The sequence below is a fragment of the Sceloporus occidentalis genome, unplaced genomic scaffold (assembly GCF_023333645.1).
Source record: "Sceloporus occidentalis isolate IW3139 unplaced genomic scaffold, rSceOcc1.0.p SCAF_5, whole genome shotgun sequence".
Lineage (NCBI taxonomy): Eukaryota > Metazoa > Chordata > Lepidosauria > Squamata > Phrynosomatidae > Sceloporus > Sceloporus occidentalis.
The window spans coordinates 99,696,728-99,716,197 of record NW_028316985.1 but is presented as its reverse complement, the minus strand read 5'-3'; the positions used below and the strand labels follow the sequence as shown (position 1 = coordinate 99,716,197).

Sequence of the window (19,470 nt, the reverse complement as noted above, 5' to 3'; positions counted from 1 at the left end):
TGGCTGTTCTAATTCTAAAATCCATTCTTAGTTCATTGGAAGTACAAACAAAGCCATACCTCTGGTCGAAACAAAGGCAAATAGTGCACAGTTATGAATTTTCTGCACACACATGCCACTCACTAATAAGGAGGGCGGTATATACCTTCAAGTAACTTACTAATGTATGAATTTCATAGGATTTTCTTAGGCAAAGAATATTCAGATTGTTTTGCCAATTTCTAGCCTACAGCTCCAGGTAGTCTCCCATTCAAGTACTAACCAAGGTTGACCCTACTTAGCTTCCAAGATAAGACCAGATTTAGTGCCTTTAAGGTATTTATGACATATAATGGGGTACTTCACTGTTATGCAACTCTAAAGCATCAGTTATCTTTCTGAGAAACTAAATTGTTCCAGGCAAAGATATGCCTCTCAGCCATTCTGATAATGGGGAAACCACCACATTCTTTCGGTATAACTATGAAAAAGAAATGTCAGTATAGGGAAAACCAGCTCTGAAAGATACCATCCATTAGTTCACACATTATACGATATACACTAGAGACCTGCCTGTTTTCTCTAAGAAACCTGTTTATTTTCACAAACAGAAGAAGAGAGGCTTTGGCTAAAGAACTTTTACATACTACTTAGTTTTACTTTATTCCACGTATGTTTTGGACAAATGGGAATTCTGAAACTTATTTTGACAACAGGATCTCTATGTCAACAGACATATATGGAACATGTCATTAAAGTACTAAAATAAAACAAAGTACTAAAATAAAACATTCTTGCTAATATTTCATCTGTGTTACACGTGAGAAAACCGAAGCTGAGGTTTCATAGCTTAAAGGACAATTAGTACAGCTATAGCAGAAAAGTCAGGCTGAACCCATGAAAACAAATCATTTCTAAAAGTTTACCAACTTTGCTACAGACAGACTGCATCACAATATGGATTATCTGTTGGTTATGTAGATAGGTAATATAAGGACAATGTTTTGATTTAGTTATTAAAATATTTCTGTCCTTTCCATATATTGTAAGAGCTCCAGGTGGCTTGCAATAAAATCTGTTTAAGCAATCTAAAGCCCAAAAAGATAGGCCAAAATAAAGCTGCTCCAGGTCACTTTGGACGTTTGCTGTTTAAATGATGAATGCGTCTGAAGAGGCCGGAAGCTGTGCCAAAGCCACACTATAGTCCTAAGGACTGAAACACAGCTTTGGCACAGTTTCTGGCCTCTTAAGAGGCATGTGTCATTTAAACAGTATGCCTCCAAAGTGACCAGAAGCAGTTTTATTTTGGCCTGTCTGTTCAGGCCCTAAGATTGAAAGCAATATAAATATTTTAAGCATTCTAAAAACATAATAAGTGAAGAACTTAGAATTTGAATAATTTAAAAGTTAAAATAGTAAAAAGAAAGAAAGAAAGAAAGAAAGAAAGAAAGAAAGAAAGAAAGAAAGAAAGAAAACACCCATGCCTATACTCATGGGTTATTTTCCTATCCCTATACCAACATCCTTCTACTCCTCCCCAAGAATATATTCTGGTCATAAGGACTCTGTTAGATAAATTAACTTAATGGGGGAGCAGGGCAGGGCACAACATCAGTAAGTAGAAACGTCCAGGTCACTTTTTTAAAACTGAAAGACTGAAGACCAAAAAGAAAGAGATTGAAGACAAATAAAAAAGAGTCCTAATGGATTAACCTAGATGTCTATTGGGTTCAACACTGAGTTTTCTGAAATTGCTGACCAGATGCCTCCGGGAAACACACAAGAACACGAGGGCAATAGCATTCTCTCCCTTCTGGTGGCTGGTATGCAGTGACATACTGTCTCTAGAAATAGCCAGTGACACCACTATTCTTCATGGATAGGATCTGAAAACCTGCCTCTCCTTCCTTCAATGTGGCAAGAAGCAGAAATTCCCAACTTTGCCGAGTCTGAAGTTTTCTAGCTAACAGTCCTAGCTGCAAAACAAAGTTACACATCCCTACAGCATACTTTTTTTAGAAATTAGCTAAAATGCCACATAGAAATATTGCAACATTCCAGCTAGGATTATCCTACAGTTCAGCAAAGTTTCTGCATGCATTGCAGCAATGAATGTAATGCATGGAAGTATGACAAAATAGATAAATATGCAGTACATTACATAAAAGCCCTCTGAATTATTTACTATGTTTATGCTTCTAATTAATTTATTTTGGAACAATCAATTTTACGTACAATTAACAGGTTAAGCAGCCATGACTTTCCAACAAGAAATTCGCAGAACTTGCAAAGTATTTATACATGTCCAGCAACACAAATTTCTGTACCGATTTAAGAAGCTTTAACTAGCTTGGCATTTCACCTGTCAAAATCACTTCAGTGTCAAAGTGACAACATACAAGGAGAAAAAGTGAGGGAAGCCCAGAAAATTTTACTAATGAGCTGTTAGCAACACTTAACATGACAATTTCAAGGAAGCCATTAAATTCTGTAGTCCGCATTAGCTTTTATGAACTCTGATTAAAAACATATGCTGATGGAGTAGGGTTGAAGAAATACAGAGAACGTATCTACAACAAGATACAGGAAGCTATTCTGGTTTTGTTTCTGCTAAGAGCATAAAGAAATTTACTGGCAAATGTTAGAAAAGAAGATAGTATCCATTATCCAGGCCACTGCAAGGAACAACTTCCACATTAATATATATGCCCAAGAATCCCCACAGAGAAGATGCAAAAGGATTTGTGCCGAGCCTTGTGGACTTCACTATCACACCATATAACCTGAAAAGGATGCACTAAATATATTTTTATTACATCTTCATAGCTGCTTACTCCAAGGGAATAATGGTTATCCATTGACCAAATGTCTTTAACAGATATATATCTGACATTACTAATTATCTTACTGATAATACTATAATTTTACCATAACAGTTTCTATGAAATGCAGTTTGAAAACCACTGGATTCAAGGGGGGAAATGCGCATTTGTAGCCAAATGTTGACCATGAAAGTACCATTACAGTGGAATAGAAATCCAGCCTTTAAAACAGGTAACAAAGCATCAAAATCAGTTTGTCTTTGGAGTCTCTACAGGGCTTGAAGAAGTTGCCAGAAATAGTAGTAGTAGTAGTAGTAGTAGTAGTAGTAATAATAATAATAATAATAATAATAGCAGCTTACCCTCTTGTAGGATCTAAGGCAATTGCTCTGGGTTGATCCAAGTCTTGCCAAAATAAAACTTTCCGCAGAGATCCATCTAAATTGGAAACTTCAATCCGGTTTGTTTCTGAATCTGTCCAGTATAGTTTCTCACCCAGCCAATCACAAGCTAGCCCATCAGGTGACAACAGTCCAGAAATGACCACATTTTGCACACTCCCTGTTTTGTTGAATTCTGTTCGTTTAATGGCTTCTTCACTCACATCACTCCAGTATATCAAGCCATGGATGAAGATGAAGTCCACTGCAGCTGCATCTTCCAAACCACCCACCACAACTGTAGCATTCTCATTCACCTGTGCAGCATCCACCAGTCGTAGATCACGCCGATTTGCATACAGCAACAGTGGAGAAGCTTTGAAAGAAGACAAAAGCATTGAATTAGGCTATGCAGAGATCTATAATTCAGTAAATAAAAACAATCATAACTATTGCCTTTCTGAAAAAACAGGTGTAACTAAAATCAGGTGACTATGGCTGCCAAGAACCACTATACTTCACAATAGCATAACAACATGTTTATAAATACAGTGAGCCCTGCCTATCTGTGGATTCTGCATCCATGGATTCAATCATCCACAGCTTGAAAGTTATTTCTCAAAATTTCCAAAAACCAAATCTTGATTTTTGCCATTTTATAAGGGTCACAATTTTACTATGCAATTGTATATAATGGGACTTGCACATCCATGGATTTTGGTATTCGGGGGGGGGGGGGGGGTTGTCCTTGAATCAAACCCCAGTGGATACCAAGGGCCCACTGTAAGAACACAGCAGTCAAACAGACTGACCAAAGGATAGTAAAAAAAGACAGTTGCATCTATTGGCCGCTCCTCATCTCTTCTTTCACATCTGGGCTTGGATATTGCTCCTAGGTCTGTTAAAATAAGACTACTTGAGACAGCTGTCTATGAATTGTCGTCACATTCTTATGTCTCTTCTTCCCCCGTATGATGCACTTACACTATGAGGGCCCTTTCCATATTGCCAACTATTTGGTGAGTCTGTCTCTAGGCAAGTATTGCCATTTTTTCTCTAAGGCAAGGTGCAATGTATATTTCATAGTAGTACTTTGTGGCAGATTTGCCGGTGTCCCTTATGCTGAAAGTAGATGCCCTTCTAATAACTTGGAAGTGGAGTCTATGATACATATTTTATTGCACTGTAGTCTTTATAATTAGATTCAACAAGTCAAAATCTATTCATTATTAAATAAGATGAAAAGATGATCAGACCTTTTTAATGTAAAATTCCTGCTGGAAGATAAATGCCTGAATGTCACTCTTGTAGTTGCCAAATGTCTCTTTGAGGTAGCTAGGATTAGAACTATCTATGTACAAAGGGACAGTTAGAGTAGAGCAACTTCTGTGATTCATCTATTAGTGTGGAGAATTTTATTTTGGGGAATTTGATGACATGTATATTTTGATTGCTTAAATTTTGGGTCTATAGACTATAATAACTGACTGACTTACAATACCTTTGAACATACCCCATTGTGTCATTATAACAGTGTACTGAGTTAATAACTTTTGTTTTTCTTATAGTGATCATGTGTCGAATGTCATTTTTAAGAATCCTGTAAAAACTGTAAGAAATAGGTATTTCAATAAAAGTAGTTTTAAAAATTGTAGGAAAGGGTAATCCCACCGAGCAAAATTCCAGCAGAATGACCAACCGTGTACAATGTGTGGCAGCAGTTGAGTATCCTTGGAGAGGAAATTTTAGAAAAGAACCACAAAATGTTCTATCCCTAGTCATAAAGTATGAAGGTCCCAAGCTGCCTACTGCACTTTGAATTGTGCTCTGAAATAAGCCACCAATAAGTAAAGCTGTTTAAGACTAGAGAAATATGTATAATAGTGAACTATCTACGTGTTACATTTTGAGTCAACTTCAGTCTCTAGCAATCTTTCAGAGGTGCTTCAACATATGCATTAAAAAACGCCAAATAATTTACCAGGCCAAGGATAACTACAGCCTAGTATTCTCTGGTCTGGTATCACAACAAACACAGAGCATCCAATGGTGAAAGGAGCTTTATCCTACAAATGCCACCTAGGTCACAAGCAAAAGAGCTGGATTTATAAGTTTGCACACACATCACTCAGGAAGAAAGTGCTGGAAACCATAATCTCCCAAGGAGGAGGAATCATTGCCCTTTAGTGCACACAAAACATCCTCTGTTTTTGATCTGCTCCAGCATCAATTTCAACCATGAGTTTACCACCTCCACAGATTTACCTAGATTTGATGAAAGAGAGTTGGCCATAATCAATACACTGTTAGCACCTCAAATCAATTCATACAATGGTCTAATACCATAGGTTCAGGCAGTAACAGAAGGGAGAGGGTTGCACACTGAACACCATGCCCTATGACAAGAGACATGAATACGTTTAACCTGGGGAAGAGAAGGTTAAGGGGTGATATGATAGCCCTGTTTAAATATGTAAAGGGATGTCATATTGAGGGTGGAGCAAGCTTATTTTCTGCTGCTCTAGAGAATAAGAGCCGGAACAATGGATTCAAACTACAGGAAAAGAGATCCCACCTAAACATTAGGAAGAACTTCCTGACAGTAAGAGCTGTTCTCCCTTGGAGAGTGGTGGAGTCTCCCTTTTTGGAAGTTTTTAAACAGAGGCTGGACAGGCATCTGTTGGGGGGTGCTCTGATTTTGAGTTCCTACATGGCAGGGGGTTGGACTGGATGGCCCTTGTGGTCTCTTCCAACTCTATGATTCTATATTCTGGAGGAATTTTAATTTCAGATCAGGGCATTTTAAAAAGCACACACTAATTATAATCTGGGGTTCTGTTAAATGAATATAAAATCAGATTTTAATTAGGTTTTATCTTCTCAAAATTTAATTTTGACTTATTTCCATTTATATGTGGAAAATATGGTTAAGTATTTGTTGTTACTAACCTTATCAAACTGAGTAGAGCTACAAGAAATATTGTTAATTCTTCTAAAACTAAGTTTTCCTAGGCTGCATCTGCATGGCAGAAATAATTTGGTGCGATACCATTTAAACTTCCATGGCTCAATGGTAGGGAATCCTGGGAACTGTAGCTTTGTGAGACATTTAGCCCTCTGTGCCAAAGAGTTCTGGTGCCACAATAAACTACAATTCCCAGGATTCCTCGGCACTGAGCCAGGGCAGTTAAAGCAGTCTTAAACTGGATTATTAGGGCTTTGGACCACAGTTTCAAAAATACTTCCCTTCAAATTTTGATTCTAAAAAACTAAGTTGGGTTCATAAACCATACTTAATTGAAATTTTAAAAAATGGTAGTCATTCATTTAAGAAGAGTTTGCTGAGTTATCTACACAGGTTTAAAACTTGAATTTCCTAAAAAATATCATTAATTGAAATCTGTCTTGGGATTAGGGCAGAATTTCTCACAATTTCTGAAATGGCCCTATGTGTTTATGCGAAGCAACATTCTCAGCACTGATGATTATAAAATCAAAATATCCATCCACTCTGAAAAAGATTGAAGATGCTCTATGTCCTGCAGTATTAACTATTCCAACAAGATTTAATTCTTCATATAAAAATAAACAAGTATGCCCATCTCATTAGTATACTGTACAAATTTTTAATAAATGGTAAAATTATATATACCAAATAATTATTTAAAAAAATATTTATGATTTATGTTCAGTAAATGTTTGATATGTATACCTATTTTATATACTTATACCCCTGGGCTTGTGTAAAAATTTATTGGCTGAAAAGGGGTCATGAGGAGAAAAAGTTAAGAAACCCCGATATAGTAGAACTTACTAACCAGAAAGCCCTGTCTAGTTTACAAACATAGCTATCCTTTGACGAGTACAAGGGCATACCAAAATGTTTTCCCAAGTCATAAAATATAGTCACAGAAGATGTCACATTCACTACATAAGTGCAGATAACTGACCAAATGTTAACTTTGTTTTGATGTGCTGTACAGCACATGGTTCCAAAGAATTACATACTATATGCAGGTTGAAAATGATACCTTTAATATTTTCCTTTCATTTTTAAAAGTCTACTATTTGATAAGATTATACAGATTGTCACTTTCAAACATCTGGCACACTAAAATTTCATCCAAAACAGAAATGCCAATATTCCTTTTAATCAGTTTGGGATAATGTCATTTTATCTTAGCTTCCAGCCACATTATCTGAGCTTCCAGCCACATTAAACTATGTCACAAATACTATAATCTCATTTCTTAATGCCCTACTACAAATGTTTCAGCAAGTCTTTAATGGTTCAGTATACCAAAAGCAAATCAAGACAACACTTTAGTATTAACTGAGACAACAAAACAAGCTAGTCCCTGAAAGCTACTGTTGTCTTAATAAATGTTAATCCTAAATAGATATCCCTCTGGAAAACAAACAGTAATAACATTCTTGTGATATACTTAGTTCATAATGTTTTGTTCCCACAGGGATTTCTATCAAGATTCCCACAACGTTATATGTCAATAATTCACAATGTATGAGAAATAGCACCCATGTATTAGGTAGAACCAATCAATGAACAGTAAGGGAGGAATAAAAGGATCTAAAAGGATCATTGATGTCATACAGACCTCTTTTCCTCCACTGAAGAAAATTATTCAGTTTGTTTGTGGGAATGGTCTAATCTATGAAACAGTAAAGGAAGCAAGCAGTTGGTGATATGATAGCCCTGTTTAAGTATTTGAAGGGGTGTCATATTGAGGATGGAGAAAGCCTGTTTTCTGCTGCTCCAGAGACTAGAACACAGAACAATGGATGCAAGCTACAGGAAAAGAGATTCTACCTCAACATTAGGAGGAACTTCTTGACAGTAAGAGCTGTTTGACATGGGACACACTCCCTCAAAGGGTGATGGAGTCTCCTTCCTTGGAGGTCTTTAAACAGATGCTGGATGGCCATTGGTTGGGGAGGCTTTGATTGTGATTTCCTGCATGGCAGGGGTTGGACTGGATGGCCCTTGTGGTCTCTTCCAACTCTATGATTCTATGATATACAGAAGCAGCTGGTAACTGCATTTTGGCATGAAACACAGTTCTGGCCTTAATGCTTCCTCCACCTATTGATATCTTGCTGCTTCAAATTGGTGATGGCTGGTCCAAGCTCATCCAGAACAGAGAGCAGCTAGGCCAACAGTATGGATTTGTCATCTTCCAGAAGCTATTCTTAAAACTGCCTCAGGCAGAAACATAGGAGACGGGTTTCTCTGTGGGACAATAATTTTTACATGCTAAATGCTTACATGCTAAAAAAGAACACTTTAATATACTTATTTATATTGGGATACATATGCTACTCTTCAGACATGCCTCAAAGAGTTTTCAGAAGCAATAAAATGAAGCAATATAAACATTAACAAAAGAGAGATAAAAATAAAAATTATCAACACATACAATCAGGCACTGAGTATGATGTTTCACTCATTCCCTGCTTGTACACTTCCACTGGCTGCAGCGGGAACAGAATGCTGGACCAGACAGATCTTTGGTCTGATTGAGCATGGTTGATGTTCCAGAAGAACCAACAAGAACTAACTCCTCCAATACAGGTTGTTCATCAGATCAATGAAAGCAGCTTCAATCACAAAACCAGGTTAGAAACTAGATTGAAAAAAGTCTAATTCAATATCTTCCAGTAATGTATAAGGCTGCATCCTCTCCACCCTATTTAAGAAGTGTGTGTCCTACAAAAGAGAGCTTCTACTGACCAGTAATTCGGTACATCATCAGGGCCCAGAGCAGAGTGACTTCCTTTGACACATAAAGAACACAAGAAGCTGCCCTATGAAAATCAGACCAAACTCCTGCCTTACCTGAAGATGCTGTGGCTAACTGATTTGAAATGTTGTGTTTTGCTGTCCTTTGCCCCCAGTCCCCACATGGACTAAGGGGCATTCAGTTTTTTGTCCCAAGGAGATGAGGATCCCCGTGCTGATGCATACTGGAATCATTGTTCCCTTTACATTTTGGATTCATGAATCTCTCTGCGTCATTTTAACCCTTGTGTTAGCCACATGTGCCATCATTTCGGGATAAAATGGAGTCAACTCCATTCCCTTGAATGATACAGTCTGAACTGATTCGGAAGCTCATCCACACCGCCAAAGATGCAGATCAATGTGGATCTTTCAGGAAAACTGGGGGGGGGGATGGTATTGAATATCCCCCCCAAGTGCTTCAAGTGTATTTGGGGCGAGTGTGAACACCAAGGAAATAACCCGGATTCATCCCAGATTATTTTCATAGTATGAAATAGTAAATGGGACCCAAGAGTGGCCTCTGCCTGCAATGATATCCCTCCAGACCATTTCAACTAACAACTGGGGGGTAACACCTAAAATAAAATGCAAGCCTGTGATTCTAACATCCTCACTTTTCTTCTCCTGTATGATTTTTAATATCTTTGTCTGATGAAGAAGCAAGTGAAGCTTCAAAGGCTTGCATGATACATTCTGTGCATTACAGTTGACCCCATAAAGGTACAACTGTTCTGTGGATGGGGGGGGGGATTCTGAATTTTATTGTTGTCTTATTATTATGCCTGTTACATAATTTTTAACTGGTTTGTGCTTCCACTTGTTGTCTTTTTTTAAGTATGTTTTACGGCAGAGACAAATAAAAGTAAAGTGAATTGACTGCCTCCACCCTGAGCAGCTGGGCAAGCAAGTAAGGCTTGGATGCAGTGCTGTGTATTCTCTTTCTTAAAAACCTGTTTCCTATGCTACTTCTACCTAGAATTACAGCCTTATTATTTCCCCCTTCATAGTTGTGTGTTTTTGCCATTCACAAATACATCTGAGAATAATTTACGTAAAATGCATTTTTTGGTTTTGTCCACTTGTGGAGTGGCACCATAGCTGCACTGCTCATAGCAATAATACTGCACCAGGATGTTCCATAAATATTTGATAGTCCCTTGATGCATGCTTGCGTGAGCAACATTTTAAGAGAAGAGAAAAGGTAAAGACTAATTCTCCAGAGTCTAGTCATGCATTCCAGCTGAAAAACTTGCAGTATGTGGGTTTGTTTCAATCTCAACTCCACTTTTCCTTACAGCAGCCTCTCATAATGACAGAATTCCCTAAAGAAGGCTGCAAAAGGTAATGAACAGGACAAATTGCCTAATTAATACAAATTGCAACAGAACTTTAGGAAACTTTGGCCTGTTAGAGACTGCCAAAATAAAGCTGCTTCGGGTCTCTTTGGAGGTATGCTGTTTAAATGATGCATGCATCCTAAGAATCCAGAAGCTGCACCAAAAGCTGCACTCCAGTGCTTAGGAATGGAGTGTGGCTTTGGCACGACCTCCGGACTCTTAGGACCCATGCATCATTTAAATAGCATACCTCCAAAGAGACCCGAAGCAGCTTTATTTTGGCAGTCTGTAACAGGCCATAATGAAAATACTCTTTCTATAGTTATATTCCATCAGACCATAAGAAAACTGGAGTTCTAGGGCCCTTTTTAAAGAGTACATCTAAAACTGAAATGTGAGTAGGATGGAGTGCCTGAACACGTGATTCCCACAGAGTACACTTATTATAATGCCAGTGTGATGTAGTGGTTTGAGTGTGGGACTTGGTTTCTGGATACCAGGATTCAAATCCCTGCTCAGCCACAGAAACCTACTCTTCCAACCTCAGAAGAAGGCAAAGGCAAACCCCCTCTGACCAAATCTTACCAAGAAAACCCCATGATAATTTCACTTCAGGGTCAATATAAGTTGGAAATGTTGAAGGCACAACAACAACAATTATATATACAAAATGGAAACATATTATCTTGTTAAAGATAACAAAATAAGGTAAAGCTTCAAAGTAGGTATTGCAGTAGGTATGTATTACTAAATGCTTTTTTTCTAATTTGCACGGGAAGAACTGATAGGTTCATTTTAGGGTCACTATTAATCAGAAATGACTTGAAGGCACACAGTAAGAACAAACACTTATTAAAAAGGTATGGCTCCTTGATGAGTAGTAACATCAATTACTGTATTGCTTAACTGTTACACGTATGAAATATTAAATACTTGAAGTGATGTCATATTGAGCTAGTTTGTTTTCTGCTACTCCAGAGACTAGGATCAGGAGCAATGGATGCAAGCTACAGGAAAAGAAATTCCACCTCAACATTAGGATGAACTTCCTGACAGTAAGGGCTGTTCAACAGTGGAACAAACTCCCTCGGAGTGTAATGGAGTCTCCTTCCTTGAATGTCTTCAAGCAGAGGCTGGGTGGCCATTTGTCAGAGATGCTTTGATTTAGATTTTCTTCATGGCAGGGGGGTGGACTGGACTATAGATAGTCCTGATGCGGAATCTGTACTTAGGGCAAGAGAATGGTTCCCAATTGGCAAAGGGTTAGACAAGGCTGCATCCCATCACCCTATTTGTTTAGCTTGTATGCAGAAAATATCATACAAAGAACAGGTTTAGAATTGGAAGGAGGAGTGAAGATTGGAGGAAGGAATATCAACAATCTAAGCTAACACCATACTACTAATGGAAAGCATCAAAAAAATGAAAAAAGTACTAAAGAAAGTCAAAGAAGAAAGTGCAAAGGCAGAAAACAAAAATAATGGCCATGGAAGATTTACATAAACTCAACCTAGACAACAGGGAAATAAAAAAAAAAGATTTCCCATACTTTGGATCAAACACTGATTAGAATGGAGACTGCAGTCAAGAAATCATAAGATTGGGAATAGAAAGGGCAGCTATGAAAAAACTAGGCACAATCTTAAAATGTAAAGATATACAATTGAATACTAAAGTCAGAATTGTCCAAGCCACTGTATTCAACATCACCATGTATGGATGTGAGAGTTGGACAGTGAAGAAAGCTGATAGGAAGAAAACCAACTCATTTGAGATGGTGGTGCAAGAAAGCCATCTTCTGCACTCGGAGAGTAGGTTGGGTTATGCATTTTACAAGCTTGTTTGTAAGAATATCATGGGGAACTTTGTCAAAGGCCTCACTGAAATCAAGATATACTATATCCACAGCATTCCCTTCGTCTAACAAGCTGGTAATTTTATCAAAGAAAGAGATTAGATTTGTCTGGCATGATTTGTTTCTCTGAAACCCATGTTGACTCTCTGTGATTATGGCATTGCCATCTAGATGTTCACAGACTCTCTGTTTAATGATCTGCTCCAGAATCTTTCCTAGAACTGATGTCAGACTAACTGGACGATAATTGTTGGGATCCTCTTTTTTCCCCTTTTTGAAGATGGGGACAACGTTTGCCCTCCTCCAGTCTGCTGGGATTTCTCCTGTTTTCCAGGAGTTCTCAAGGATTATTGCCAATGGCTCCGATATTATATTTGCCAGTTCTTTTAATACCCTTGGATGTAGTTCATCTGGTCCTGAAGACTTATATTCATTTAGATTAACAAGGTATTCCTCTACTATCTCTTTACTTATTCTGTGCTGAAATTCCCCTATTCTGTCCTCTGCTCCATTATCCTCATGTTGAGCACCCTTTTCCTTTTCTGAGAAGACTGAGGCAAAGAAGGTGTTGAGTAATTCTGCCTTTTCTCTGTCTCCTGTTAGCATTTCGCCATCTTCTCCACACAGTGGCCCTACCGTTTCCTTCTTCTTCCTTTTGCTGCAGACATATCCAAAAAAGGATATGTTCCAAAAGGAACTGTATTAAAGGGTCGTGGCATTAGAAAGGTTGAGAACCACTGATGTAGAGGATGGCTGTCTCCCGGTAAAACACAAATCCAGATATTCATTATAGCCTTGAGTCCTGCACCCATAACCCAACCTACTCTCCGAGTGGAACTCACTCTCTTGGATAATGGTGGAGTCTCTTTCCTTGGAGAGCTTTATAGAGAGGCTGGATGGCCATCTGTCGGGGATGCTTTGATTGAGAGTTCCTGCATGGCAGGGTGTTGGACTGGATGGCCCTTGTGGTCTCTTCCATCTTTACAATTCTACATTGTAAGTTCTACTTTTATTACAAAATAAAGAAATGGGGTGCACCAGAAGGAGAATTCAACTGTTTCTATTTCTTATCCCTACCTCACTTCACAGCTTGGTCCAACAAAACCAATGGGGCAGACATACAAGGATGACTGTTTCCAGCAGAACTGAAGAGACAAGGTTCAGGTACTTCCAAAGACTTCCTGCTTAACCTCATTTGAAACAAATGGTACATACAAGAGCATGTACTGTTTTTGAAACAAACATTGGCCTGTTACAGACTGCCAAAATAAAGCTGCTTGGGGTCTCTTTGGAGGTATGCTATTTAAATGATGCATGGGTCCTAAGAGTCCGGAGGTCGCGCCAAAGCCACACTCCATTCCTAAGCACTGGAGTGCAGCTTTGGTGCAGCTTCCGGATTCTTAGGATGCATGCATCATTTAAACAGCATACCTCCAAAGAGACCCGAAGCAGCTTTATTTTGGCAGTCTGTAACAGGCCATTTTGTCCTTGGCATTACAACTGAAATATGGACACTCTGCGTTACATTTGGAAAAGGAAAAAATTCTGCCAAGAGCCCACTGATTTTTGCACTACTGCTCCAAATTTTAACTTATACCAGGATATTTAATTCTGGCCAATGTCATAAGATTACATTTCATGCAGAAAAATGTTAATCCGAAATAACTTTTTCTCTCTGAAACTCAGAGACATGCAACCGAAACAACTTTCTTTTCACAAGAGGAATGTCTGGTTTTCCATCGTTCATTTAAACATGTGTACAGTGCTGTTTTCTTAGGAGGTCAGAGGATGGGAAACAGATGTCCTGAGTAGGGGAATATTTGTCCCAAGGAATATCGATCAACTGGTTTTCCAGGACTCCTTCCAATCCAACTCAAATTCAGTCAAGCCCTCATTAAAACAAGCCAATGTAAGCTGTGGGATTGTTTTTAAGAGACCTTTTTTCCCTTGCACACAAATACAAGCATTCTCAATATAAACTTTTCTTGGAGTTTAGGCATTTTTCTTTTCACCCAAAAGAAAGTTATGCTGGTGAATAAAAGGAAGCACTTCTTAAAATGCATGCAGACTTTCCTCACTCTGTGTGTGCATCCATACAAACAGATCAGTTCTTTGCTGAAGACTCGACTTCTGCTTATGGAGGCGCAAAAGGGGGCATTATTAAATGCAAGCTATTTCTAAGTAAACAGGGTTGAATCCAAACAGTGCGTTGCATCTGTTTCGTTAGTTAGAAGGTATGCCCTAAAATAAATATACAGTACTTAGGAATGGGATCTGACTAAATAACTTTTTCCAACTGCTCTGAAAGACACAATCAAAGCACAGCTGGATTCAGGGAGACCCGGTTCTACAGACAAACAGTTACAACCCAGAGCCTGCTTCTGCATTTAATCACAACTCCCAGTATCCCCTCAATCGTGGTTCCTGGCCTAAGATCCAAGGAGGCTGACTCCCAAGTTAAGTGTTTCCAGGATGATTGATCAAGACAAGCCAGCAATTCTGAGAAGGAGGACATTGTTAGCACAGCAACCCAGAGGGACCTTATCTGGAATGGGATCTCCCTGCTATCCCTAGCAAACAGGCCCTGAATTGTGTTACTGTTGGGGGGGGGGGGGGAGTTAAGCAAGGCACCATAAAACCAGGACTGCAGAGAGCTATACAGTCACCCAACAAACACCGATTCTAAAGATAAAGCTGTGTTAGCAGAATCAGAGATCTTGCACACCTCTGAGACCAACTGAAAGAAAGAAGTTGGCAGCATGAGCTTATGTGGACCAAAATCTACTTCCTCACATGCATTTAGTACATACAGATGCAGAGGTAAGCATGGTATTATGCTGGCAAGCCCCCCCCCCCCCCCCCCACTGGGCAAAACCCTGGCAGCCTTCCCCAGTGGTCACAGCTCCAGGGAAGCTCCTGGGAGAAAAGCCCTAAATGAACAAATACAAAGAAGTGACCTCTGACCCATTCACCCCCATTTGCCAGCAGCCCTGCCAGGACCCCCTCTCTCCCCCTGAGAAACACACACACACACGCGCGCCTATATAGACACACACACAGACAATATATATACACACACACACACACGTATATATTTACACACATACACATATATATCTACACACACATGCATACTTACACAGGCACACACATGCATATACAGTACACGCACATATATGCACATATATATTTATACACACACACACATATATATATATATTTACACAGAGACACACATATATATCTACACACACATGCATACTTATAGTTACACAGGCACACACATACAAACACATGCATATACAGTACACATGCACATATATGCACATATATATATACACACACACATATATATCTACACACACATACATACACATAGACACACAAATACACAGAGAGACATATATATATATATATATACACACACATATATATATTTACACAGACACATATCTACACACACATGCATACCTACACACACGTATACCTATAGTTACACAGGCACACACATACATATAGACACATGCATATACAGTACACACAGACACACATATATCTACACACACATACATACACATAGACACACAAATACACACACACATGTATATATATATATATTTACACACACACTTGATGGCCATCTGTCAATGGGGATGCTTTGATTGAGATTTCCTGCATGGCAGAATGGGGTTGGACTGGATGGCCATTCTTGGGGTCTCTTCCAACTCTATGAATGTATTTTTCTGTGATATATATACACACACACACACATGAATACACACACATATATTTACAGACACACACACACACACACACATACAGTGCACACACACACAGAGATGCACACACACACGTACATGTGTATAGACATACATGTACACACACATAGATGTATATTTACACACACATGCATATACAGTACAGACACACACACATATACATACATGTATACATATCTATATATATCTATATACAGAGAGAGAGAGACATATATGCTTACACGGAAACACACACACATATATACATGTATACATATCTATCTATCTATCTATCTGCACACAGAGAGAGACATATATGCTTACACAGAAAAACACACACATATATACAGGACGCAGACATACATATATATATATATATATATATATATAGACACATATATACAGTACAGACACACACAGATACATGTATACATATCTATACATATCTATATCTATAAGAGAGAGAGAGAGACATATATGCTTACACGTAAACACACATACATATATATATATAGAGAGAGAGAGACAGACATATATAAAGACAGAGACAACGTATAGATAGAGGGTAGGAGGCCCTGCCGCCTTCTCCCTCCCTCTCACCTCTGGCCAGGGAGCAGAAGCCGCAGACGAGGAGGCTCCTGAGCACGGCGCCCATCTTCCCTCTCTGGCCCTCACCGGCGGAGCGGAGGCGGAGGCGGAGGCGGAGGCTGCGGCGGGGGCGCCCTGGGTCCCGGGGGCCTTGGCCGCGAGGAAGGCTGGGCGCAGCCCCTCCTCGGCCGCCCTCTCATACTTCCGCCCAGAACAACCGGGGAAGCCAGCGCCTCCTCCTCCTCCTTTGTCTTCTTCGCCTTCTTAAAAGGCTCCTTGGTCGGCAGGGAGAGAAGCGGCGGGGAAGGGGAGGCCCAGGCGCCCCTCCGCGGCCATGGCTGCTCCAAAGGCGGCAGGAGAAGGAGAAGAAGAAGAAGAGAACCGCTCCTCCTCCAAGGCTCCCTCCCTCTCCCTTTAAGCCGCCTCTTCCTCCTCCTCCTCCTCCTCGGGAAGGGAAGAGGCGCAAGGACGGCGACGCATCCCTTCCTCTCCCAAAGGCCTCACAGCCACATAGAGAGACATGCACCCGCCCCCTCTGCTTTTCCTTCCTGGCTCCGCGGAGGGACACCGCCACCCCCCCCCTTTTCCTCCTCAGAGGCTACAAGGCAATGGACTCCAACGCATTCCTCAGGGACTCATTTACGTCCCCCCCTTTTTTTCTGAGTGAGGCGGCTCAGGCGGAGTAACACCCACCCCGGACCTGCCCGGGACTACTTTCGGGGACGCCGCGAGAGCAGCCGTGGCTGCAGCGCGAGCACAAAGCGAGGCCCCGCCCCCGTCCAGGTAAACGGAAGGCTAGGACTCTCTCTCTGCGGGGGACAAGGAAGAGCGCCCCCTGCTGTTCCTCTCCGCTTGACAACAGCCCTCCCTGACAGGAACGCAGAGCCTTGGAGCAAGGCTCACCAACTGAGGTCTTTTTCTGGACTTCATCTCCCAGAAGCCTCAGCCACGTTGGGCAATAGCCTGGGATTCTGGGAGCTGGAGTCCAAAATCCCCTGAAAGAGCACAGTATGAGGACTGCAGTTATAATGTAAAGGGTTCAGCAGTGCTCCCCAAACTGTGCCTTTTAAGAGATTGTGGACTTCATCTCCCAGAAGCCTCAGCCACGTTGGGCAATAGCCTGGGATTCTGGGAGCTGGAGTCCAAAATCCCCTGAAAGAGCACAGTATGAGGACTGCAGTTATAATGTAAAGGGTTCAGCAGTGCTCCCCAAACTGTGCCTTTTAAGAGATTGTGGACTTCATCTCCCAGAAGCCTCAGCCACGTTGGGCAATAGCCTGGGATTCTGGGAGCTGGAGTCCAAAATCCCCTGAAAGAGCACAGTATGAGGACTGCAGTTATAATGTAAAGGGTTCAGCAGTGCTCCCCAAACTGTGCCTTTTAAGAGATTGTGGACTTCATCTCCCAGAAGCCTCAGCCACGTTGGGCAATAGCCTGGGATTCTGGGAGCTGGAGTCCAACATTTCCAAAAGGGCAGAGCACCCAGAATCCTTAGCAATGCTTTCTTTCTCTTGCACTAATGATGTTCCTCGTAAACCATAACTCCCATTGATCACCGAATGTCATGCTGATAGTTGTAACATAAACACAAAATTAAAATGTATACCTTCAAATTAAAATATGTTGTTGTTGTTGTTGTTGTTAATTGCCCTCGAGTTGATCTCAACTCATGGCTATGGATAAGACATCTCCAAGACCCTCTGATCTCATATCATATGTGCAACCTAAATGCATTTACATGGACATAGTGAAGATTGTGTTAAAATGGGGTATGGGCCTCTCCTTTCTCCTCCGACCGAGCTTCAGCCCACCCTCACCATCTCCTAAAGCAGTGGTTCTCAACCTTCCTAATGCCACAACCCTTTAATGCAGTTCCTCATGTTGTGGTGACCCCCAACCATACAATTATTTTCATTGCTACATGCAAATATGTGTTGTCCGATGGTCTTAGGCGACCCCTGTGAAAGGGTCGTTCAACCCCCAAAGGGGTCCCGACCCACAGGTTGGGAACCACTGTCCTTAAGCATTTTAAAAGGAAGCAGGTGAGTGCCACAGCCAAAAGGTAGGTGTCTGAGTTGCAGTGGTGTCACACATGCCCCCTTTAAGGTGTGACCTGATGTGGTCTGCAACCCCTCCACACACACACCCCTAATGACGCCACTGTCCACAAGTGACATAAAGGCGTGTTTTTGTAAGTAAGGGTGACAACACCAGGTGGGGCATTAGGATGGGTTGCAGTGCCTACTCCCTGTGGGAGAGTAAATGTGTTGGTAAAGGAGGATGTAGTGGTTTGAGCGTTGGACCAGGATTCAGGAGACCAGGGTTCAAATCCTCATTTGGCCGTGGAAACCCACTAGTCATGCTCTCTCAGCCTCAGAGGTTGGCCATGGCAAACACCAACCAAAGCATTTGTGTCGTTGTGAGGTTTGTTCCACTGATGCTGAGAGCATGTGACTTGCCTAAGGTCATCCAGGGGTTTTCATGGCCAAGCAGGAATCGAACCCTGGTCTCCAGATTATAGTCCAACACTCAAACCACTACATCACACTGGCTTTCAAGGTTAAGTTACTGGCAATGCACTCTTTCAAAATAAAGTATGCTAGTAGTTATGGTCCCACCTTTTTACTCTGCCTACCACTGAGAGATGCGGTGGCTTACTGTCATCTTTCGGCCTGTGAGGGAGAGAATAGGCTGGCCCAGCTCCATCAGGGCTAGCCTGAAGATAGAGCACTCTCCCTCCATAACTCATCTTTCGGCCTGTGAGGGAGAGAATAGGCTGGCTCAGCTCCATCAGGGCTAGCCTGAAGAAAAAGGCTCCTCCCTCCTTAACTGTTATCTTTCGGCCTGTGAGGGAGAGAATAGGCTGGCCCAGCTCCATCAGGGCTAGCCTGAAGATAGAGCGCCCTCCCTCCATAACTGTCATCTTTCGGCCTGTGAGGGAGAGAATAGGC

General features: G+C 40.9%; 1 protein-coding gene across 3 annotated transcripts in view; it reads right to left on the bottom strand.

The window, feature by feature from the left end:
• LRP6 (LDL receptor related protein 6) overlaps positions 1–16,760 on the bottom strand; it is a 96,815-nt gene extending 80,055 nt beyond the window's left edge. For 2 of the 3 annotated variants that reach the window (XM_089524875.1, XM_089524876.1), the window contains exons 1-2: positions 16,532–16,760; positions 3,164–3,557 (exon numbers count right to left, since the gene is read on the bottom strand). In XM_089524875.1, coding sequence (XP_089381001.1) covers positions 3,164–3,557; positions 16,532–16,586 — 449 coding nt within the window. In that variant the 5' untranslated portion in view covers positions 16,587–16,760. Of the gene's footprint in view, positions 1–3,163; positions 3,558–15,803; positions 15,883–16,531 lie in introns of those variants that run through there. The other variant, XM_089524877.1, reaches the window with a different exon arrangement.
• Between the last annotated feature and the right edge of the window lie 2,710 nt (positions 16,761–19,470).